This window comes from Tasmannia lanceolata, unplaced genomic scaffold (genome assembly GCF_043159265.1).
Source record: "Tasmannia lanceolata isolate RefF3 unplaced genomic scaffold, GAP_Taslan_0.1 ptg000002l, whole genome shotgun sequence".
NCBI classification, from domain to species: Eukaryota; Viridiplantae; Streptophyta; class Magnoliopsida; order Canellales; family Winteraceae; genus Tasmannia; species Tasmannia lanceolata.
The window spans coordinates 52461021-52486074 of NW_027518679.1; the positions used below are offsets into that span (position 1 = coordinate 52461021).

Sequence of the window (25054 nt, forward strand, 5' to 3'; positions counted from 1 at the left end):
TGTAAAAGTGGGCCACCCCATTTCCATAAATCATTTTTCAAAAGCCATAAAGCATTACAATAAGAATGAAATTCCACAGATAAAAAAAAAAACCCCACCCCTGTTATCACCAGGGACACCCATATGTGAGTGTACTTTGCAATCAGAGCCACTGGATCGTCCTGATACATTGACGATGGGTGTCCATAGTTATCAAAAGGGGCGTAAATTTCACTTCCCAAAAATTATTATTTTGTTTTCCTTGGCGGAATTCCAAGCCTTTTCCTTATTCCAGCTCCCACTTCCTTCAAGTCATCCACCTGAAAATTCCAATTTCCAAAAGAAAGTAAAAAAAAAAAAAAAAAAATCAGAAAGGAAAAAACTCATTAGACCAATCATATAATACCCGGTCCCACAGCAAAGAAATAAGAGGTTTTAGATGATATTTTCACCCCTTCTGCCGTGCACATTCGCCCCCCCTTATAACGTGAACAGTAGGCAACTTTAACACTTTTTTGACGTCAAATTCCCAAAAGAGTGGGGCGAATGAGTACGCAGAGGGGTGAAAATATCATCGCCCATTTATATTACTTAATTTAACATGGATTGTGGCCCACTTGAAGACACCTATAAGATCTGAACATCGGAACCGTTCAGAACTATCAAATCGAAACCCTTAGATGGATGGCTCAGATCGACCAAAGACAATTTATTATAGTCTTTTCAAAGAGATGCGTAGGTTAAGACATGTTCGCACCCGAAGCGTAATTTAGCAACGGCCACGAGTAAGTTGCCGGAATCTGAAATGAGGGAGGGGTTTTTACCTTATGAACGCCGGAGGAGTGGAGGATTCCGGCGAAGGAGGTGACTCCGGCGCCGACGAAGAGAGAGGCAACGGTGAAGGCTTTGAAAGGCATGAGCGAAGAATTTGAACAGCCTCTTCGATAAGAAGCCAGGCCCAGAACCAATTGAGCCGAGCTAAGGGCCCACCACCAATACCCGAAGCTCGTTTCCTCCATCTTTCATCACCCTCTCTTTCTTCTATGGCTCCCTGAGATGGGCCTCCGTATCTTGAAGAAGATGAAATGATATGTAGGGTTTAGAGTTGGCCCCTTTTTTTGCTAAAACTTTCACTCCGTTTTGCTTGTCCAAGCTTAGCCTTCTATTCTTACAATATTACGGTTTTGTCCTTATTAAGGTTTTGGCCCTTTTGGATAGGGGTGTCAATGGACCCAGAAGGTCGGATCATCCGAATCCGAACTTAAAAGGACGGGATCCGAAGCTATTATCAATCGGATCCATACAAGTACAAAAAGCATGCGGGATAGTCCTACTAGACTATTTTATGAAAACACCCTCTGAATTTTTATAACTTTAAGTATTATTTTAAGGGTATTTTAGTAAAAATAAGTCATGCATGTTTTTTTCCACAAGGGTCCATGACTTGGAAATGGAAAGCAACTTCCACAATTCTAGTCTTCGAAAATTTAAATTCATATAGAAAAAGATGCCACAAAGACTTCTTCTTTGCCGTAGGAAAAACGACAGAGCAAGACTTGGTGTTTTCCGCCACCCAAGTCATCTTCATAAAGAAGAGAGAACCCATCTCAATTCTCTACTCTCATATTCACTCTATCACAACCTTTTTTCAATGTCTACACCTGGAGAGTAAGCCATCTCTCTATCTCTCCAATCTTAAAGAGTTCTCTTTTTTTGTATCTTGGGTTATCTGATCGCTTATTATTAGATACTATTTTGTTTAACATGCTCACATATTTCACCATCTTTCTTCAGTTATCATGTTTTCATGGTTCTAACTCTAAAAATACCAATTACTCCAAAATAGGGATTCAGTTTTGGCTCAAGCTTGGAAGCTCGCTCGAGCTTGGCTGGCTCGTTAAGCTTAACGAGCCAAGCCCGAGCTCGGCTCAGCTCGGCTCGTTAAGGATTTAATATATCATGGCAAATAAGATTACTAAGCTAGAGTGGTACAGGCGTACAACGAGTGAAAGAGGGAGGCAAAATATATCACTCCGTTTTTGGAACCCCTTTTGTTGCTTGGACCACCCCGTGTGCTGTAAAAACTAAAAAGAGTAGTGGAGCTCGGTAAGGCTCATGAGCCTGGACGAGCAGAGCTGAGCTCGAGACCAAGTATCGAGCTTAACAAGCCGAGCCGAGCTGGGCCAAGCTCAGCTCTGCTCGGCTTATTTACACTGTACCCCTACTCCAAAAGCTTAAAAGTTGTTGGAGATGGTGTTATTTAATCTTTTATACTTTAACGCTCCCCCTGACGTGTGGCCCCTCTCTTTAAGGGTTGGCCTATAGTGGTACATGTGGCCCCCTCTTTTGGGTTGGCCATTCCATGTGGATTTTTAATATCAAGGAGTTTTGAAACATGGACTTTGTTCTTATACCATGTGAAACTACCAATTATTCCAAAAGCTTAAACCGTTGGAGATGTCATTATTTAATCTTTTATACTTTAACATTAGTCAGAAGGTTATGTTCTTGATTTTTTTTTTCTTTTTTGCAATTCTGTCTTTCTGGGTAACACATTAGATTTTTGTTGCTTGGTACTGTAATTTAGATATATTATTTTCTGCTTTCTTTTAATCTTTTTATCCACTTTTTTGTACATTCATTCGACATTGTCTCCAACTACTCAAAACTAAATGTGAATTCGAGTCCAATAACCAGTTTTGGACTCCCAAAAAGTCTGAACTATTAAATAACACCAACTCTAACAGCTTAAGCTTCTGGAGTAATTGGTTGGTTCGCACTCAAAATCCAAAACAAACAGGGGCCTAGCTCTCAAAATCAAGTTTTTTCCAAGTTAAGAAAGAATATAATCTTTGAAGTGAGGATCTCCCTCATTTCTTATGCTTTTCTTATTCGATTTAGATACTAGTTGCTCTAATTTTTCATTTTGATACTGCTTCAGATACTATAGATCTCTTCCACCTGTGAGCAAGGCGTATGGCATGCTCTGCCTATTGACAACGACTGGTTATTACCTCCAGTTATATGATGCTGAAAAGATCCTTTTATCCTACAAGCTAGTGCTGAAACATTTTCAGGTATTATCTTAAGCCTGAAAATATCTTTTTATCCTACAAGCTAGCGCTGAAACATTTTCAGGTATTATCTTAAGCCCTCTTTGGATACCATATAATCTTATATGCAGATGATCTTGAAGTTAAGTATAAGTATACACCCTGATTTTTTTTCAGATTTTTGAGAACCGACTTTTAGTCCAGTAATCAGTTTTGGACTCACAATCTGTTCCCAAAATCCAAAATGAACAGGGTCTTAATAATTTGCAGAAAATGATTGTAATAGTCTTAGAAAAGATATAGTTAATGGCTTTCAGAGTGTGAAACAACTAATTGCTCCAAAAGCTTAAGCTGTTAGAGTTGGTGTTATTTAATCATTTATACTACAACACAGAGCCCCAAAAGTCCCATTTTCAAATAAGAATAAAATAAAAGAATCCAAATGTTGAGAAAATCTGCTGGGCAAATCCAATCCAATCATGCACAAATTAAACAGAAAAATAAAAGTAACCACAACCCATAAGATGAACACCAAGCCTACGTCCACGGGCAAAAAACACGATCTTCCACTATAAGAAAATAATATACAAGGATTACAATGGATTAAACTCAAAATCCAAAACCTGCAACCCTTTCCTTGCTTCTCAACCCAAGTCCCTACAAGAGAGTAATCCAAGAGAAAAAGCCCAAGAGAAAATACCCCGAGAGGAACCTGAGATGAAACCCCAGGAAGAACCTCTTTCTTTCTCTCTCTTCCCTTCTCTTTCTCTCTCTCCCCTTGGGCATCCGAGCACACCCAAGCCTCTTGCCGTTCCCACAACACCTTGGCCGTGAAAACCAACCTTTTATACTAGGTTTCCAAAAAGCCTAATAAGAATCAGTTTCTAATTTCACTTTTTTTTGCCTTCCCATCGATTGTGGGAAATAAGGCAACTTTTCCAACACCAAAATTTGCAAATAGGGACCAATATTGGTGGGCGCAAAAAAGATCTTTAAGCACCAGAATAACTCTGTGTCGATCACCTGGAAGTAGAACTCTGCCACAATGTTTACAAGTGTTTAGTAGAGATCTACCGTAGTCATGAACAAAGATCATTTTTCAACAAAACATCTCCAATTGGAATGGTAAATCACTATTTGTAAAGCTTGAATAAGCTTAATCTGTTGATAGACATGAGCTATAGAAACTTATATTAATGGGAAGGGTGTTATCCCCTTTTCCTTGTCCAGACTTAAATTACTTGAATTTATTGTACTATCTTTAGATCACTGATGCCCCAAAAATTTGAGAAAATCTGATTTGTTTCAGAAGTAATAAAGATATGCTTTGAGGAATTTAATAGTTTTTGTGATGAATTTTTTGCCACTGGAAAATGGAATGAGCAGGGCTTCATGATTTAAATGGATTTTAAGTTAATGAAATGGAACAGCAAAATAATTCTACAACCAATTACTTTCACTCGTCTGATTGACTGAATGATCAACAGTACAGTTCATCATATAAAAAAATGACATCGGGCGTTACTAATTCAGAAATTTCACTGGAATCTTAGACTATGCTTCATTGTTCTTATCTTATTTATATATACAATAAGTATTTTCTGCATTTTTATTAAACACATAACAAAAGGTTAACAACTATTTGATTTTAAAATAAGATTTGATCCAACCCCTCTTATGATTTTATACTGCAATTCAATCTTTAGAACATTCCATCTGCAATTTTATGGATAGTTACTAACTTAAAACTGTCACTGGAGTGTTGGAATAAGCTTCACCGTTTCTACCTTATTTCTATATACAATAAGTATTTTCTGCATTATAAAAGGTTAACAACTCTTTCCAAATTTAGAATAAGATTTTATAACCTCTCTTACTGTGATTCAATTTTCAGGCCCTCTTATGATTTTATACCGCAATTCAATTTTCAGAACATTGCATCTATGTACTATGGATTGGAGATTCTGAATCCTTTATTATGAGAACTCTCACTTTTTCTACAGCTTGATTTGTATTTATGATTTTGGCCACCAAATTGTTTAAAATGCAGATATGGAGGCTCGTTACCAATTTCTTTTTCCTTGGTCCATTTTCTTTACCATTTGCCATGCGTCTTCTGATGATGTAAGAAACTGAATAAACTGTATAGTTATACTATATTTCCTTCACCACATTATGTCTGTATTAATTCACCATTTTTCAAAAGTGATCAATTTTGGTACTACTTTTTGAGATTGTGAAAGATTGTCTTTGATCCAAGCACATGTCAACATTAATATTATATATTTTTCAGTTGATATTAATTTCTTTTCTTGTCCATTTTCCATGTGTGTTATTCTCCCCTTCTTTAAATCAACCATAGGACTAGCTTGGATCTGCAATCTGATTGGATTTTGAGTACAATTTTTTTATACTGAAAGTTTACAAACAATTGAACCCAAAATCCAATTAGCCCTCAATTTCAATCTAAACTTCAACTCGGGAAGTTCTGTCATATTCTGTATTTTGAATAATACAGAGCATATGTTTCTTTAAAGATGAATCTTAACATTTTGAAGCTTCAACTCGGCAGAGCAAGATATGGAGTTCTACTAGAGAAGGGTGCATTTGACAAGAGGACTGCAGATTTTCTGTGGATGATGATTTTCGGAGCATTGTCTCTCCTGGTAAATCCCAACATCATATTCATGTTTTTATTTTCATTTTTACTTTTGGCACTTGTTTTTTTTTCTTGTTATGAATACTGACTAGTCCAAATTATAGGTAATTGCTGCCATTCCACTATTATGGTCTCCCTTCATGGGAGCTTCTCTTGTTTTCATGCTTGTCTATGTTTGGAGTAGGGAGAACCCAAATGCAAGAATCCGCATCTATGGCATTGTGACGTTAAAGGTGTGTTATTTATCACATTTAAAAAGTGATTCACATATTATCTTGGAAGCCAAATCCTTTAGATGCTCAATTTAATGCTTATTTAGGATCAAATGAGCATACTGTTCTCAGATTAAGAAGCAGATTACTCTAAATAATGGAAACATCCTCAACTTATCTAAGTTACAAGTAATCATTTGAGTCCTGTAATTGGACATGGTTAAATCTAGAACTGGTTGCACATATATTAGTTGTGCCAATATTGACATACTGGGCAAAATGGATAAAAAATATTCTGGTATTGAGTTTTATCCATTTTAACAGTAAGTTTTTATATGGAAATAAAATTTTATACTGACTTAAACTTATTTAAAATTTTGATATATTATGCTTTAATCATATTATTATGTAAAAAGTTAAAATTTAAAAATTAATTGAAATATTTTGGCGAATCCGCGGATATTTCTTTTTGAAGTTTGTTGAATCTGACACTCGAAGCTCGAACTATGTGTCTGCATCTTCTAGTGTTCCTTATTTCGCATCTAAACGTACTGATGTGTTGTAACTTGTAAATTATAGCATTAATGATTAATGTACTGAACTTGTAGGGATTCTATCTTCCTTGGGCAATGCTTGCACTGGATTTGATCTTTGGATCTCCTCTGATACCTGATCTCATGGGAATAGTTGCTGGGCACCTGCATTACTTCTTAACAGTGATTTATCCTCTCTCTAGTGGAAGAAACATACTCAAGACTCCTCTATGGGTGTATCCTTTTTACAATACTACAATTTTTTTTGCCAAACCTACGCATCCTCATCATTCTAAATTATATGGCTCCAAGACAACTAAACCTCTCTTTTCCATACTCTTAATTGCTTTGTAAGCAGATTAAGAATAACAATAACATGAAGGAGCAGACCTATATAAAGCTGTCACGGACAATATGGGACTAAATCCATTTAGTAGATAAGGTAAAACTATGAGTCTGTGTTTTTCCCTATGAAGTAAGTCAGTATTGACTTTCCCGAGTTATGATTGAGTCAATCGAGTACTCAGCCCATCAACTGAGTACTCGATCGTGCCGCAACGAGTCAACTAGGCTTTGCTTTGACGGCATTTTGGCCCACAATGTTTTAAAACACTTGGTATTAGTCCTAAGGGATTGGCTAGCCACCTTCGTAGAAAGCACCTTCGGGCCAGTCCTTTGCAATTTTGCATGTGATGACAGCCACGCCGTGAATAAGACAAAATCTGTCAGAAGTCAACATAGATGACTGTCATCACATGCAAATGACAGGTGAGAAGGTGCTTTCTTCGAAGGTGGCTACCAAATCCCTAGTACTAATATATAATGAAAGACATTGTATTCATATACTCCAGTAATAAAGAAACAAAGATTGGAATTCTATTGAAAACTGTTAATAATATCCATTACATTTTTGTTATGAGATGTTATTATCCTTAACATGTTTGTAGTCACAAGCTGGTTATGTTTTGGGGTGAGGGAGCTCAAATAAACAGTCCAGTGGATCCCAACCCATCGGCTGGCGTTGCCTTTCGCGGAAGAAGCTACCGGCTCAACCAATAGAAACAGTTGTGTTTCCTCCAAACTTAAATTTAAGTCATTAATTCTCTTTATATTTGCGATATATCTCTGAAATAATTAGTTAAATGGAGATTTTGTTAATGTATCTCTCTTGTTCTTGAGTTTTTATATGGTGAACTCTACACTTGGTTAACCACTATTCTAATTAGATACTAAGAGCATATTGGGAATGATAACAACCTTTAGAAGCTATTGTGTGCCACAACATTAATTTTCCAAAAGAAAAAATGCATGTTAGAAAATTCGTGATTATAGGATGGTCCAATGCATCCGAATGATCCAAACGTTAATGGAGGATTTGGGCCCAACATCTGGATCCGAACCATGTCGAATCTATATCCTGAGGTTCAAAATTATTTTGGATCGTGACCCAAACGTAGCCACGAAATACAACAGTGTCCTAGATTTGAATGGACGGCACCAATGTATGCAAACACCCTTCATATTTTGGTTCATTTATGTCTAAAGACCTCCATTTTAAAAGTTGAAACTGAGCAGAGTCAATATGTGAATGACCAAACTGTCCTAATTTTAGGGGCATAGATTACTCACATGGCTAGGGGTGTAAATGGATCCACTTAGGATTAGATCGACCTATGTCCTTGGATCTGTTTCATAGTGTTTTTCGAATCTTATTGAGTCTAGGCCACGATGACGCAAGTTCGAGTCCCCTCGAGCTTACGGCTCGAGCTTACCCGATGTGCGTGGTTTACGGGTGATTGTGCGCATATGTAGGGAATAGTCCTGCCCTCAAAATTGGGGTGGGGATACCCTATGTCATTAAAAAAAGGAAACACAAGGAGAGGCGGATCATGATTGAAATTAAAAGCAGAAAATGAAATGTTCATGGTTTTAGTAGGGTTTTTAATGTTACAAAAATACCCTCAAAATTACACAAATGAATGAAATTTTTTTTTTTGAGTAAAAGATAACTATATTAAGAGTAAAATTAAGAGATTATATATTCACATCATTGGGGAGAGAAGCCCTAAATTAAAAAGATTCCTACAATGCCCCGGATTTAGCAAGGCTATCCGCTATATCATTGGCACAACTAGGGATATGAACAAAAAAACAGAAAATGATCATTAATCATACAACTAATCTCATCCAAAAACTTTGCTAATCTCCGTTGACAAATGCTCTTGCCTTGAACCTAAGAAATAACATTTGAAAAATCCCCTTCTACTTCCAGCTTGCCGCCTTCCATTCGATCCCTAAATCAGCTCAAGCTGACATGAAGAGCACAAACCTCCGCTTCGGTACAGGCCGCTTTTCTAAGCGGCCCAGAGAAGACACGTAGATGATGGTGCCATTGCTATCTCTAAAAATAAATGAATGATTAAATGAAGTTAATGAATGAAAATATGAAAGGCAATTCATACCTTGGCACCATCTACTTAGATCCGCTCCATCGGATTTTGTGGCTATGTCTAGGTCATGATCCGAAATTGTCTATTGACCCCTACTCCAGGCCTCATTACTGGTGAGGGCATTATGGTCATTTAATTATGCATACTCTCGATAAAGTATAAGGAAGAGTCTCTTTGCCTTCTTTTCCCTTGGCAAAGGGCCCATTCACATGGATCAGCAATTTGGCACCTGGAAGCTGAGCCCAGGTTAGAAAAATCACTGCCCTAAAAGGGGGTGCATTTATCACTGCCCTACAAGATAATGGGCTTCTTGTTTGTGAATTAACCGGAATGCTACTACCCGCCTTCAGAATAGTGAGGATGCACACGCCTATTCGTCTAATCATGAAAAAGTCTTAACCGTGGGATTAGAAACTTACTTTCAGATACATACAGCTGAAAGAAGTCATAATATGATCATTTTTACATGGCAATGGATAGGGGTGTCAATGGACCTAGACAGTCCGATGGACCTTTTGAATCCAAATTTTAATGGACATGAAGTAGACGTGTTACTAGGATCTATGGACACATTTTGAAACCCAATTACCGTGGGACAGTCCTAGGTCTGATTTTACTGTATTATTTTACAAAAATACCTTCTATTTGTGTATATCATTAGGGCCTGGTTGGATGCCGAGAAGATTTTGATTTGGATTTCTCACATTTGTAGCTTTTTTTGCATTGTAATTTGGATTGGATAAAATTCATGGATTTCTAATTCAGCAGCTGACAGTGAAAAAAAAAATCAGATTTCCAAGTTTATTGTCGAAATAACAAATTGGAAATCCACAGATCTGGCAGTTTCCTTCACGCTCTTCGCTCGGTTGCTCTTGCTCCTCAACCTCTCTCCTCTACATGAGCTGCTAGATCTATTCAATTTGTATTCAAAACTCAATTCCAAATCCAAATAAAAAATGGGAGGTATCCAAATGGGCCATGCCGTACATCGTCTATTTCCGAATTTGAATTTGACCTTACTTCTCCCTTAATGTCAATTGAATTCCTATAAAAAGAAAGGGTTTCAATATCAAAGCATAGAGGTCAGAATACACCATATATATGCACCATACAGTCCCAATTCAAGCATAATTGTTATGTTAAGGATATTTTAGTAAAAATAAGCCATATACTTTTTTCTTGAATAATTCCTATCTTTTAATTATTTTTCCTGTCATCCCTCTCGTGTGAACTTAACCTCCTTCTAATCCCTTTCTAACCATTTACCACAAGTCATCATCCCACTGCGTCGATGCTATTTTGGCTCATGCTTGTACTCTTCCTCTTATGAGAATTTTGACTGTAAAATATAAGTAGGACCTACAAGAACAGTCCGATGGATGGTCCAATTTAAAATTGATCGTGACAGACAGACCAGGACATGGGACGAAGAATCTGAAGAACACTCCAAATCCGATCCGGCCGATAAGAGGTATAAATGGATCATGACCCGATCCTAAGTGGATCCTTGGACTCCCAATAATGGGCATGCTGGCCATCTCGAGAAACTCCAAGCGATAATCTAGACCGTCCAAGAAAGAGTGGCCCAAACAAATGGGACCACAATTTCTCCACGAATGGTTAGATATCAATGGGTGGCCCCCGCACTGAATTGTCACGCCATGGGGTTGACGGAAATATGACAAGAAGAGAATGGGTATATCGGTAAATTTAACGGTTAAGGAAAAGTAGGTCATGGCTCACGTGGGCCCTCGAAATGGAAAGCCGTACGGAGGAGATGATGGAGTTTTGTCGGTAGAAACAGAGAGACACGTGGGACAGCAAGCACGGAGTTTCGGCGACACTTTGTCCGGGAAAATATAGAAAATTACACCGTGTTCGGAGAAATTATACGGTCTAACGGCTTACAACCTTGACATTTGATCCAACGGCAGCTCCTCGCCGTTAGATCAAATAGATCAAGGGCGGTACGGTAACCATTCCTTACCTTACCTTATTGTTAGAAGGCCTTACACCATATAAAATCTCTCATTTTTTTCATTCGGAGTAAATTAATGCGGATAGGGAAGTGATAAATTCACCCCCATAAAGAAGATTACACCCCCTTTTAGCAGAAGCGGAAATAGGGGGAGTGTATTCTTCTCTCAAGGGGTGAATTTATCAGTGCCCAAATTTTACGCAAGAAAGATTTAAAGTTGATTACTTTGACGCCTGTTCATTTATCGAAGATCATTGTTGTGTATTCAATTAATGGGGTGCAGATGGCAATTACCAAAATGGGGATTGGCTTTTACGTCATTTAATACTGTGCAGGGGGTAGTTCTGGGATAGAAAATTATATTTATGAACCAAAAGTGGATGACGTGATGGATTGGGGAGTGCCAATGATTGTGGGCGAGTGCGGGGTGTTGGGGGGGGGAGAACAAGATGACACGTACTCCCGATGTGGGGCCCCGATGTCAGTACGACACATCTTATGCCCATGTGACGGCCACACCTCTTTGTCGGGACTTGGCAGCTCAAGCCTCCACCTCTCAGCTCAGCTCATCTCATGAAACTAAAAAATGGAATAAAAAATCAAACGCCCTTGTATGCTTAAAATGGAATCCAAAATCAAAGTTGCTTGAAGTTGGGTAGGTGACTAGTAGAAAAAGTGGGCAAAAGAGAGAAGACAAGCATGGAAGATTGCGAGCAGAAATATAGAAGATTGGTGATCTTCTCCTCAAATTCCACCAAAATGGTAAAATTTGGGGAGAAGATTTTGGGGGAAACATCTTTGCCACGTTGGTGCCACCTAGGATAAAAAATAATAATAACGTCTAGAAGTGTTTTTTTTATAGGTAAGCTAGGGTTTGGCGGGGACACCTACCGGTTTATTAGAATAAGAAAAGTATTACAATCAGCATATAAAACACAAGCCATATCACATGAATAGAGATACAAAGACAAGACCTACTCTTAGAAGAAATATCTAAGGAAAAGTGAAAGCGCAAGAAATCTTGAGAACCACTAATAATCAAGGGCATCTATCATCCTTCGACTAAACTTCGTGGCTGTCTGGCTCTTCCGCACATTCCGGGGGTTTCTACTCACCTCCTGCTCATGCCATGCATCTTTTTCGTGGGATTGGTGTGTTTGCTTTTCCTTTCTACAAGTTATTCCTTGAGATTGAGGTTTCTCTGCCTCTTCTCTATTGTTGTCCTCTGCTTCACTTCCATCCGAGGGTTCTTGGCGACTGGTCTCTTTAGCTGCAATCAACATGTCTAGAAGTTGTCTAGTGGTCAAAGGTCTAAATGACAACCAAACATGCTTTGAGAAGATCTTTGGAAGATCTCAAACATTGAAACTCCTACAATCCCCTCAAAATGAGCAACCAAATATAGCATATAGCTATGTTTGGCAGCACGGTATAGCTCAAAGAGCAGTGAAATAAGAAGTGAAGAGGGAGAAGACAAAGTGAGTTAGTGCAATTATCACAAATGGTTGTAGTCATTTTAGGAACATCGCAAATTTACCGTTGGTACCATCTGGTGGAAGTCGATGGCAGATGGCCCGCCTACTTTTATATTCCAAGGAAAAATTGCCACTAAAAAATACGATAATTGCCTGGCTCGAGAACTGAAACAACTTAACCATGGTTAGGTTAATAAGTGTCAGAATTCCAAACCATGGTTAGGTTAAATAGGAAACAGAGAGGAAGGCCACACGATTTAGATAATTGGCTAGCCTGACACAGGTCCATGATTGAATTACAAACTCCTCTTCTGAAAAGCACAAATTCCCCTCCTTTCTCCGTCGGTTACCTCGCTTTCCAAAACCCTAACCCTAACCCTAAAAAGATCTTCGAGGAGAAGAAGAACAGCAGATCGGCTTCAGAGAAGTCTAAAGCGAAATTCTAACAGAAGAAAAGAAGGATAACTATACAAAAAGCAGGAGAATGGTGATTGAAAAGGAAGATCTAGGGCTGAGTTTGAGTTTAAGCTCTTCGAAAAATCGAAATCCTTTGCAGTTGAATCTCATGCCTACATCGATCGCGTCTTCTCCGGCTCCTTTCATGTTTCAGAATACCCCTTGGAATGAAATTCTTGCATCATCAGGTATTTGAGATTGAGTTTTAGGGTTTTCCTTTCCGATTGTGGGATCTGTTCTTGCTTTCTGCCTTTTTAGCTTTAGGAATCTCTAGATCTAGTGAAGTATATGATTTTCTTTCATGTTGTTTTGATTTCTCTTTTTCATTTGCAATTTTTCTCTCTCACTTTTCAACCTTTTTTTTTTCATTCAATTTTCCCTTAATTTCCTCCTTATATGTTGCAGAGAGGAATTCCGAGATCTACAATGGTGAGACTCGATCTTTTCTAAAAGGAATCGACGTGAATCGGATGCCATCAACGGGTGAAAATGAGCAGGAAGCCACTGTCTCCTCTCCAAACAGCACGGTATCAAGCGTGAGCGGGAAGAGGAGCGAGAGAGATCAAAATGGAGAGGAGAACGAGATAGAGAGGTCTTCCTCTCGAGGGATTTCCGATGAGGAAGACGGAGAGGCATCAAGGAAGAAGCTCAGACTCTCCAAAGATCAGTCCGCTATCCTTGAAGACACCTTCAAAGAACACAGCACTCTCAATCCTGTAAGTGAAATATTTCAATCTGTACTTCTCTTCTTTAATCAAATCAAATTAAAAAAAAGGGAGATGATAAGTCCGCACCCTCTCTAGGATTATTCGCACCCCTCTAATCGTCAAGTTTTAATTTTGTTTAAATTTCTTTTCAGAAGCAAAAGCTTGCCTTGGCTAAGAAACTGAATCTCCAACCTCGACAAGTAGAAGTTTGGTTCCAAAACCGCAGAGCAAGGTGAGGGACTAATTTTATTTGGGATTTGCTAGCCAATTTGGCGGAACAGCTACCTCAAATGCATTAAGACATACCCACATGAATATAAGACAAAATCTGCTAAAAAGTGATCGAGCCTGTGTGTGTGGTTGTTCTCGCCTGCAACAGTGAGCTGCGAACTGGCTTTCCGTGAAATTGACTGGCAAATCACTAGTTTTTTTAAGTCGAGCCTCATTTTTTTATGGTGCCTAACAAGGAATCGTAATGAAAAAAAAAATCAGGACGAAGCTGAAGCAGACGGAAGTGGACTGCGAGTTCTTAAAGCGGTGCTGTGAGAATCTGACCGAGGAGAACAGAAAGCTGCAGAAAGAGGCGCATGAACTGAGGGCTTTAAAGCTCTCCCCTCAATTCTACATGCACATGACCCCGCCCACTACACTGACCATGTGCCCGTCCTGCGAGCGGATGGCCCTCGACCACCACCACCACCACCCCCGCACCATCTCTCCATTGGCCCCACCCCAGATCCCTCCTTCCCGTTCCTGAAACGGAAAAATAATATTAATTGGATGGGCATGTTGGTCATTTCCACCTACGGATCTGATTTTGATTATCCGATGATAATATTTAATACTGAATTGTAGTACTGTAGATCTTGATGTTGTATGATGGGGGGTGAGATTTGGCTAACGTTGGCAAAAATTCTCTTGTCTTGTTATTTAAGAGACACAGAGAAGAAAAGAAAGGTGGGCGTAGGTCTTCACTTTAGTTTCTTACTTTTTTTTAATGGGAGTTACGCTGTCATGCATCATGGTATTCCCAACTTTCTGTAAATTTTTGCAACTTTTTTCTAATCACATGACAATGATGATATAAGTATTTAATTGGTTTGGTGGATGTTTGGTGGATTGGGCTTGCAAAGGAAAATTTCCCAGTTCTCTTACCATGGATGATGGACCCACCCCACATTCACCATCTCATCATTCATCAAGATCAATAATATAAAACAATTTTTTTTAAAATCAGCATTTTAGCTTCTTTTGGTAGGCTCTTAAAATTTGATTAGAGTACCAAGATTCTTCAATTATTGTAGGACCGGCTGCAATGGTCTTGCCATTTTCTTTCCCATCAATTTGAAGGATAATAATTCTTGGATTTAGGGTGTGGGAGAGTTTTGCTCTTTAATTTTCATTTCACATTGCTCACTTTTCTTCTTTGTATGAGAATTTGCATACATCCTGCGTTACAGTACAGTTACGCTCCCTGCGCTTTAGTGGTTTATGAAGCCTCCCATTCGTCACTTCTTGTGGACCTGCTATACTTTCAAAGGAGGACCCGCTATACGAACCAGGGAACGTAACTGCGCTGCAGCCCATGAACGCTTTTCTCTACATTTAAATCCTCTTATAATATAGTTTATAACAATATATTAAATTCCTTAAGGGCCCATTTGGATGCCGAGAAGATTTTGATTTGGATTTCTCACATTTGCAGCCCTTTTTGCATTGTAATTTCGTTAGGATCAAATTCTTGGATTTCTAATTCAGCAGCTGAAAGTGAAAAAAATCAGATTTCTAAGTTTGCTGTGGAAATAAGAAATTGGAAATCCACAGAACTGGGAGTTTCCTTCACCCTCTTTGCTCCTCAACCTCTCCCCTCCACTAGGAAGTACCCCCTTCCCTCTCTGTCTCCCTCTACATGAGCTGACGGATCTATTCATTTTGCATTCAAAACTCAATTTCAAATCCAAATACAAAATGGGAGGTATCCAAACGGGCCCTAAATTAAGTTGTTTCAATTATATTGGATATTGCTCAGTTTTCCTCTTTTGGGGAGACGTTGGCATCGTATTAAATACTTGCATACATTTAAATCCTATTATAATATAGTCTATATATATTAGATTCCTTAAATATAGTTGTCTTAGTAATATGCTTAATGCCTATTTATATTTATAAGGTATCTAATATGCACAAAACATGAACTTTATAAGGTTTAAAATAACCTACGGACTCGTCCACAGCTACCCAAGTTTACCCATTTAACTAAATATGTTGTTCTTCCTTTATAGATAAGATGGGATCATCCGATGGAAATGAGTTTTGGGGCACAACCTATGTACGTTGTGGCCGAAAATATGATCATCGTATTGAGCGAGCCCCGCACAGCACTGATGGAAAATTTCTCACAACATATAAAATCTCATATTTATAGTATAGGTAGCAAGTACATAATAACAAATATTTTGATTGGAGAACAGAAGGCCTTATATCTGCATGCCTTCTTCTTGCTTCACATGTACACTAACACATAAGTGACCATTTTTTAAGACAACGTGCCCCTGTTTTTTCTGGACGAAATGATAAAAATTTCCTTCTTTTGGTGCACATGACTACTTGAAGAAGGTGTGCATCGACCTTTAAATAAACGGTTGTTGGTCTCATTAAATCAACGTGAGCTTTGGGACAGTTTTAAACTATTGAAATAAAGAAAGAAGAGTTATAGAACAAGTTAAAGGAGTTCCACAAAGGGAGATGGAGCTGTGGTCTTCTCCTTAATTGACTCTTCTGTATTATCTTTTTGACTTTTGTGTATCTTGGTGGAGGAAGACTCCTTGTTTTTGGTATTAGTGTCTCTAATCCGGTCTACATCTTACATCATTCATCATTTGAATTAGAGGGTATTTGAGAATTGTTAGACACCCTGAAATATTTTCCTTCTTTTCTTATTCTACATCAATGGGACCCTTGAAACGTTTAAGGACCACGGGAATGTAATTTCTTATGGGTCCCACTGCTTCTACCAATACAATTGTCCCAAACCATACTCCTAAGAAAAAAGAGGGAGAAAAGGCTTCTCAACGGATGGTTAGGATCAACCGGTGTGATTCTTCATACATGATGGCATCCACAGGATTGGAAACACCAAGTCCCAAATGGAAAATAATTTAAAAAAAAAAGCTTAGATAAGGAAAGATAGACAACCTCGAACTTATGCCTTTTTAGTGGATTTAAGTCATGGGTTTGAAAAAATGCACCTAATCCAGATCCATCTCACTTATACCTGTCAAAACTCCGGAGGTGGGGCATGGCATATTCTCTCAATCAATCTGGACCCTACTAGACCTGTAATTAAGAACCAATCAGCTGCATAATCTGCAATTATCTGCAAAATCATCACTGTTTGTACCTCAAATCTTTCTGTTTCTATAACAGGCAGGTAAGCCAAACCCATCACCCAACCCCATAAGACATTATTCCAACATTCGCAAAAGAAAACATAAGCTTGAAACAAAATGGCACCTGTAGCCGATATGTCTCCTCAGCATAGGTTTGTTCATTTACACACAGGGGCAGAGGTACATATTGCATGAGGGGGGCCATGGCCCCCCAATTTAGTATACATTCAATCTCAATAAGTGAATTAAAGAAAGAGGGTTGGAAAGTTTGATGACAGGAAGCCATGAGAAATTAAACTTAGTGGCAATTGATCTAATTCTTAGGTGGGATTTCATTTCCATATATATTCATTTTCCAAGGGTCTCGGTTCCATAACCTCTCTCCTTTAGTTGTTGGAACTTGCATCTTTTAAATACATTGAGCTATTAACTAAGCAAGCACAATTTCGGATCAGATGAAGACAAGGCAGAATAGTCACTTTTGTACCCCATTAAACACTCAATAAACGCCCTTCGGACCTGAATCACCATCTGTTCCATCTCTCTCTCTCTCTCTCTCTCTCTCTCTCTCTCTCTCTCTCTCTCTCTCTATTGAGCTCCATCTCTTATCTATAGCCTCTCTGGACCTCAATCGCCACCAGCAACAGAAAATACAAGATAAGGAATGCTTCACATTCTCACACCCATCATCAACCTCCCTTAAATAACGTGTTTTACGTTCATAGGATAAAATCAAATAACTACAAAATAGGAAAGCAACCTAATCCTTTAACTGAGAGTTTACATAGGAAAAATAGGAAGCAGTATTTTTCAAAACTTTAATCCCCGCCATGGTCTTATGCCTTAGCTCAGGTTATGTTTTCCGCTCCTTTTTATCATTAGGATCTTAGGCTCAATTTTGTTCCTTGGATCTGATTTCCTATCCTTTCTATCATTAGGATCTTAGGCTCAATTTCATTCCTTGGTTATGATTCCTGATCCTTTTTATCATTAGGAACCTTGGCTCAATCGCATTCCTTAGTTCTGATTCCCACTCCCTTTTCAGCATTAGGAATCTTGTGTCCAACGTCGTTTCGATTCCACTTTTTAGGTTTGATCATGATATCCTTTGATCTCTAAAATTCCTATAATGAGATCCTACCACATATCTGTTAGATTATATGTCCTGAAAAGCTAGTAGAATGACATTCATTAATCAATAAAGATTTATTAATTTCATTACATGAATGGGTAATTAAATTAATGAATGTGTGTGATGTGCTTGTTTATTAACGCATGTTCGTCTTCAGGTAGCATAGTAGAAATGCCATCCTTAAAGGATTCACAGATCTAAGGGAGCAAAGGAGATATGGCATCTCGGTTCTATGCAAGCCTTGATAATTCCTAGTTGGGAAAGAGACTGGACATCTCTTTTTGTAAACAACTAGCACTAATCTTACCTACATGCACGTGTCATGAGCTGACTTATCTCGGTCATCTGGGCAGCGGATCCTAAGCAGGAAGAGTGGGTGCGACGATTGGATCGCGCATCCGAACCAGATCAAATAAAGATAAACTTGTGGATAAGAGATTATAAAGTTATTCTTCCAGACATGACCCTTCACATGCCTTAGACATGAGGGATCTTATTGGTCTGTCGGCCCGTTCTAGGGTCTTACTCTAACTCGTAGTGATTCTAATTTAGAGTCACAATCGGATAGAGCTTTATCCTAGGGCAAACTCTCGAGACCAATAGTGATACTCAACAGGGGGTTCTTCGTCCTAAAATTTAGAGATTGACATCTACAATTTTGTCAGGGCGGTAGGCCTATAAAATAGCATGGCAATGAGGAATTGAAAAAATGTTTATCGGAATGTTTTATGAAACATTAAAAAGTTTTTAAAGGATTTTATAAATGCATTTGGAGGCCGAACACTGCTTGACCACAATGGTATACCAAGCGTGGGCCAAGGGGGTAAGAGATGTCCACCCCCCGTATGACTCAACTCAGTAGATGTAGTCAAGAAGAAAGAACTTGCACATATAAGATGTGATTAGGGGTAAGATGATCTGACAATCTTCTTCATGATTATGTCTCGATGGAGGCTACTGACCTAATGCGAGTGTAGTTTAACTACAGAGCGATATCGAAGTGGGCCCACCATAGGGTTCTGCAGGATCGACCGTCAGATCCCTCCGACTATCCCACTCACAACTAGAATGACCTGATAACATCCAAACAGATCAGGATTCCGTATTTTACGTAATTGCATGGACGGATATGATCCATTAGATCAATGTGGACATTAATTAAGTATATATATATATATATATATATATATATATATATATATGTTGATATATATATATGTTGATATATGTATATGTATACATGTCTTTGTTAATTGTTACCAAGAGACAATGAGATAATTTTTTGAAGACAAATTGGAGCCGAAATAACTGTCATTGGATGCGAGCTAGTAATTAAATGGATAATTAATTATTAATAAATTATTCATACTTTTTTTTTAAATTATTCATTTATTATACTTAATTATACATTATTAATTTGATTAATAATATGTATAGTAATATGAAATCCAAATGTTGATAGTTATTCCCAAACCGGTTTTGCAAAAGTTGCAGAATTGGAACGGAACTGGGAATTGGCATAGGACTACACATTTGGATAAGGTTTATAGGACCCACCACACTCCCAAAACAGTTGGAGAGCTGGGGAAAACGTTCCCAATTGATCAAGGACTTTGAGTTGCACTCAAACTTCTTTTTGGATAAGAATTGCTAAATTGTAGAATCTACAAAGTAAGCAATTTGTTTCCAACATCAACTCTTATGAGATAAGGCCACAAGGGCTGGAGAGAGACTTCAATATGCATTCTCCTATGTATCTTGGGCGTCCCCACAAAGCCTTGGATGTTTGGGAAGAGTCTCAATTCATCAAGGAGTCTTAATGCAACTAGTCTTCGTATTGGATAGGAATTGGGAGAGATAAACAAGGAGAATATCAAACTAAACACTTCTTATTATTTAAGAGAGAAGGCTGAACGAATTTTCGATGTATTCCATCTCCAAAATTCGTCAACCTCTTCTCCTCCCTTGAGAAAATCGTTTTCACACACACACACACACACACCCTCTCTTCTTCTTCTTCAATTGTTGGAATTACACTACATAGTTTCAAAGAGACAGGCTTCCAATATAATTCTCTGAACTTTATATCAAAGGTATTGATTAGATCAGACGTTAAAGAAGTGCATAAGTGTTATTCACATTTACTATCAACAGTGCAAAGAAAAGAATCTATCGGTTCAACTTGTGAGGTTCGTGGTATTGAGAACGATCGCAACCGTCAAAGGAGTAGATCAAACAACGCGGTTCCTTGATTTCTTCTTCAAAGAGGTATTTATTTATGTTTAATTAACATAATTAACCGATATAGACTCTAGGATCTTGGGCAAAAGCAAGATCGAAAAGAAAATTTAGAACATTCCATCCACATTTTTATGGAGAGTTACTAAACTGTCATTGGAGTGTTGGAATAAGCTTCATTGTTTCTACCTTGTTTCTATATACAATATGTATTTTCTGCATTTTAATTAAACATATATAAAAGGTTAACAACTCTTTCCAAATTTAGAATAAGATTTTATAACCCCTCTTATGATTTTATACTGTAATTCAAATTTCAGACCCTCTTATGATTCTATACCGCAATTAAGTTTTCAGAACATTGCATCTATCTATTATGGATTGGAGATTCTGAATCCTTTATTATGAGAACTCTAACTTTTTCTATAGCTTGATTTGTATTTATGATTTTGGCCACCAAATTATTTACAATGCAGATATGGAGGCTCGTTACCAATTTCTTTTTCCTTGGTCCATTTTCTGTACGATTTACTGTATGTCTTCTGATGATGTAAGAAACTGAATAAACTATCTAGTTATACTATATTTCCTTTACCACATTATGTTTGTATTAATTTACCATTTTTCAAAAGTGATCAATTTTGATACTGGTTTTTGAGATAGTGAAAGATTGTCTTTGATCCCAGCACATGTCAAAGTTAATATTATATATTTGTTCAGTTGATATTAATTTCTTTTCTTGTCCATTTTCCATGTGTGTTATCCTTGTTGGAGAATTTGTTGATAGAAAACAGAAACTTGTTGCTTCAAGGCGTGATATCACTTTCCTTAAGACAAGATTCGCCCCCACTAGTAGTGTGCAAAGGGGATCCGCGAATTGCCTCCAAGATACAATGAAGCCTAGTAGGGAAGCCCTACTAATGTTTGATGACGCGTAGCACTAGCGGAATCAAACCCGAAATGCCCTTCCGAAATTTCAAGCCTTAGAGAAATCTCTAGATTCTGTTTCTGCAGAAAAACAGTATCTAGAACAGTAAACAAAAGAAAAACAGTATGTAGAAATACTTGGGGATTTTTGTAGGAGTGTAGAAGAGAGTGTAAAGTCTGTCAGAATTGCAAATTCGATTTCTATTTGAAATGACTGAAGTTTGCACATTTTTATAGACCATCTGGTGTCTTTTCAGTGTGAAAAACACCTGTACAGGGCACCTTTCCAGAATGTTTGAAATCTGACCGTTAGATCGCACCCATTGATATTGAACGGTCCTGATCGATCCTAGATGTGACTGTTGGTTTGAGTAAAACCTCTCTCCAACCCATTTATCGTTAGATCAACCATCTATGGTGTGGATCGCACCCCTTGGTACATGACCGTTGGGGGAAGGGACACAACCCATTTGATCACACCCTTTGACCGTTGGAGTCATGGGCCCGTTGGGCCGACCGTTAGGCTCGAACCGAAACGGGCCCACCGTTATGCCCGAACCGAAGCCCAACCCAACTGAACTATTCGGCTTGATGGGCCTGCGAACCATTTGACCCACCCATCCGACCGGTCCACCTTCATCTTGATCCAACGGTGCAGATCAAATCTGGAAAAATTAAAGGCTCCAATCTGGAAAAAGTGCGCCTAAAAAAGTGCCAATAAAGCGCCACTATGCGCCCTATAGCCCATTGCCCACGCCGGGCGCGCGTGTGCGAACGGTGTGTTGCACTGTCTCGCGGGTCCAACCATGGGTTCAACCCAATGTGCAATCAACAAGAGTTAGAAAAGGTAGTGCTTTATAAGCCCTTCTCTTTCTTTTCTCTCATCCGGTACGGGACTATCTTTTCAACTACACTTCTACATCCTTTTGTAAAAGCAAATATTTCCAAGAAAACATTTTCTTTTTCCCAAACGCTTTTGATAAAACATTTTCCAAAACACTAAAACATGTAATATACAATATTTTGAAAATGCTAACAATCTTCCCCTTCTTTAAATCAACCATATGACTAGCTTGGATGCGCAATCTGATTGGATTTTGAGTACACTTTTTGTTTTATACTGGAAGTTTACAAACAATTGAACCCAAAATCCAATTTGCCCTCAATTTCAATCTAAACTTCAACTCTGCAAGTTCTATCATATTCTGTATTTTGAATAATACAGAACATCTGTTTCTTTAAAGATGAATCTTAACACTTTGAAGCTTGAACTCCACAGAGCAAGATATGGAGTTCTACTAGAGAAGGGGGCATTTGACAAGAGGACTGCAGATTTTCTGTGGATGATGATTTTCGGAGCATTGTCACTCCTCGTAAATCCCAACACTACATACATGTTTTTTTTTTTTTTCATTTTTACTTTTGGCTCTCGTTTTTTTTTTTTCTTATTATGTACACTGACTGTAATTGCTGCCATGCCACTATTATGGTCTCCCTTCATGGGAGTTTCTCTTGTTTTCATGCTTGTCTATGTTTGGAGTAGGGAGAACCCAAATGCAAGAATCAGCATCTATGGCATTGTGACGTTAAAGGTGTGTTAATTTATCACATTTAAAAAGTGATTCACATATTATCTTGGAAGCCAAATCCTTTAGATGCTTAATTTCATGCTTATTTAGGATCAAATGAGCATACTGTTCTCAGATTAAGAAGCAGATTACTCTAAATAATGGAAACATCCTCAACTTATCTAAGTTACAAGTAATCATTTAAGTCATGTAATTGGATATGGTTAAATCTAGAACTGTTTGCACATATATTAGTTGTGCCAATATTGACATACTTGGCAAAATGGATGGAAAATATTGTGGTATTGAGTTTTATCCATTTTAATAGTAAGTTTTTATATGGAAATACAATTTTATACTGACTTAAACGTATTTAAAATTTTGATATATTACTATGTTATAATCATATGATTATGTAAAAAGTTAAAATTTAAAATTAAATTAAATATTTTGGTGAATCTGCGAATCTTTCTTTTTGAAGTTTGTCGAGTATGACACTCGAAGCTCAAACTATGAGCCTGCATCTTCTAGTGTTCCTTATTTTGCATCTAAACTGATGTGTTGTAAATTATACCATTAATGATTAATGTACTGAACTTGTAGGGATTCTATCTTCCTTGGGTGATGCTTGCACTGGATTTGATCTTTGGATCTCCTTTGAAACCTGATCTCATGGGAATAGTTGCTGGGCACCTGCATTACTTCTTAACAGTGATTATCCTCTCTCTAGTGGAAGAAACATACTTAAAGACTCCTCTATGGGTGTATCCTTTTTACAATACTACATTTTTTTTTGCCAAACCTATGCATCCTCATCATTCTAAAATTATATGGCTCTAAGACAACTAAACCTCTCTTTTCCAGACTCTTAATTGCTTTGTAAGCGAATTAAGAATACCACTAACATGAAGGAACAGACCAATGAATAGATAAGGTAAAACTATGAGTTTGTGTTTTTCCCTATAAAGTCAACATTGACTTTCCTGAGTTATGACTGAGTCAACAGAGTACTTGGCCACGCCAATCGAGTACTGAGCCCATCAAGCGAGTACTCGATTGTGCCGCAACAGTCAACTAGGCCTTGCTTGCTTTGACCGCATTTTGGCCCGCAATGTTTTAAAACACTGGTATTAGTACTAAGGGATTTGCTAGCCATCTTCGTAGAAAGCACCTTCGCGTCCGTCCTTTGCATGTGATGACAGCCACCGCAGTGAATAAGACAAAATCTGTAAAAATCAACATAGATAGCTGTCATCACATGCAAAGGACGGGCGAGAAGGTGCTTTCTTCGAAGAAGGTGGCTCGCAAATCCCTAGTACTAATATTTGACTAAAGACATTGTATATGAATACTCCAGCAGTAAAGAAACAATAACGATTGGAATTCTATTGAAAACTGTTAATAATATCCATTACATTTTTGTTATGAGATGTTATTATACTTAACATGTTTGTAGTCACAAGCTGGTTATGTTTTGGGGTAAGGGAGCTCAAATAAACAGTCCAGTGGAGCCCAACCCATCTGCTGGCGTTGCCTTTCGCGGAAGAAGCTACCGGCTCAACCAATAGAAACAGTTGTGTTTCCTCCAAACTTAAATTTAAGTCATTAATTCTCTTTATATTTGAGATATATCTCCGAAATAATCAATTAAATGGAGATTTTCTTAATGTATCTCTCTTGTTCTTGAGTTTTTATATGGTGAACTCGAGCTAGTGAATTTAGCAAAATAAATAAATAAATTAGTCAGCTCTATTTTTCTGGGGTTTGTATATCGTGCCGTCCACTTTAAACCAACAAATGAGATTTAAACGAAAAGAAAATGAAAATGAAATCCGCACTCTCTTGGTTAACCACTATTCTAATTAGATGCTAAGAGCATATTGGGAATGATAACAACCTTTAGAAGCTATTTGTGCCATTATTGAAACACTAGAGTGTCAACATTAATTTTCCAAAAGAAAAAATGCATGTTAGAAAATTATTGATTATAGGATGGTCCAATGGATCCGAATGATGCAAACGTTAATGGAGGATTTAGCAAGGTGACCCGCTATATCATTGGCACAACTAATCTCATCCAAAAACTTTGCTAATCTCCATTGACAAATGCTCTTGCCTTGAACCCAAGAAATTGTTAACTTACCAACTTCTCCAATAGCTCAAGCTGTTGGAGAAAGGCAGTATTTAATCTTTTATACTTTAACACTCCCCCTCACGTGTGGCCCCACTTTCTAGGGTTGGCCTACACGTGGCACATGTGGCCCCACTTTTGGATTTAGCCATTGCATGTGGATTTTG

General features: G+C 37.9%; 2 protein-coding genes and 1 long non-coding RNA gene across 4 annotated transcripts; 2 read left to right on the top strand and 1 right to left on the bottom strand.

Moving 5' to 3' along the window:
* On the bottom strand, positions 1-1116 carry LOC143886801 (uncharacterized). The gene is made up of 2 exons (XR_013253924.1): positions 804-1116; positions 1-299 (listed from the first exon to the last, which is right to left on the bottom strand). It is a non-coding gene; the product is annotated as an uncharacterized LOC143886801 (long non-coding RNA).
* A 379-nt stretch (positions 1117-1495) lies between these two features.
* On the top strand, positions 1496-24456 carry LOC143878222 (derlin-1.1-like). Of its 2 annotated transcripts, none has more exons than XM_077380535.1 (7): positions 1496-1647; positions 2921-3056; positions 5083-5156; positions 5605-5698; positions 5796-5924; positions 6512-6672; positions 24213-24456. In XM_077380535.1, exons 1-7 carry the CDS (start codon positions 1631-1633, stop codon positions 24322-24324), a joined length of 723 nt encoding a protein of 240 aa, XP_077236650.1. In that variant the 5' UTR covers positions 1496-1630; the 3' UTR covers positions 24325-24456. The 2 variants fall into 2 exon arrangements, with proteins under 2 accessions (XP_077236650.1, XP_077236643.1); XM_077380528.1 differs by lacking the exon at positions 24213-24456 and adding an exon at positions 7384-7703.
* On the top strand, positions 12615-14521 carry LOC143886804 (homeobox-leucine zipper protein HAT4-like). Its single transcript, XM_077390934.1, has 4 exons — positions 12615-12983; positions 13201-13511; positions 13655-13734; positions 13995-14521. The coding sequence occupies exons 1-4, from the start codon at positions 12824-12826 to the stop codon at positions 14257-14259; spliced, it is 816 nt and encodes a 271-aa protein (XP_077247049.1). The 5' UTR covers positions 12615-12823; the 3' UTR covers positions 14260-14521.
* Positions 24457-25054: the final 598 nt, after the last annotated feature.

Bases quoted from the DNA above. Each gene is read 5' to 3' on its own strand.
- LOC143886804 (XM_077390934.1), top strand. From the start codon at position 12,824: ATGGTGATTGAAAAGGAAGATCTAGGGCTGAGTTTGAGTTTAAGCTCT. The intron at 12,984-13,200 runs GTATTTGAGATT...TATATGTTGCAG, and splicing joins TGAAATTCTTGCATCATCAG to AGAGGAATTCCGAGATCTAC. The intron at 13,512-13,654 runs GTAAGTGAAATA...ATTTCTTTTCAG, and splicing joins AACACAGCACTCTCAATCCT to AAGCAAAAGCTTGCCTTGGC.
- LOC143878222 (XM_077380535.1), top strand. The intron at 3,057-5,082 runs GTATTATCTTAA...TTTAAAATGCAG, and splicing joins TAGTGCTGAAACATTTTCAG to ATATGGAGGCTCGTTACCAA. The intron at 5,925-6,511 runs GTGTGTTATTTA...CTGAACTTGTAG, and splicing joins ATGGCATTGTGACGTTAAAG to GGATTCTATCTTCCTTGGGC.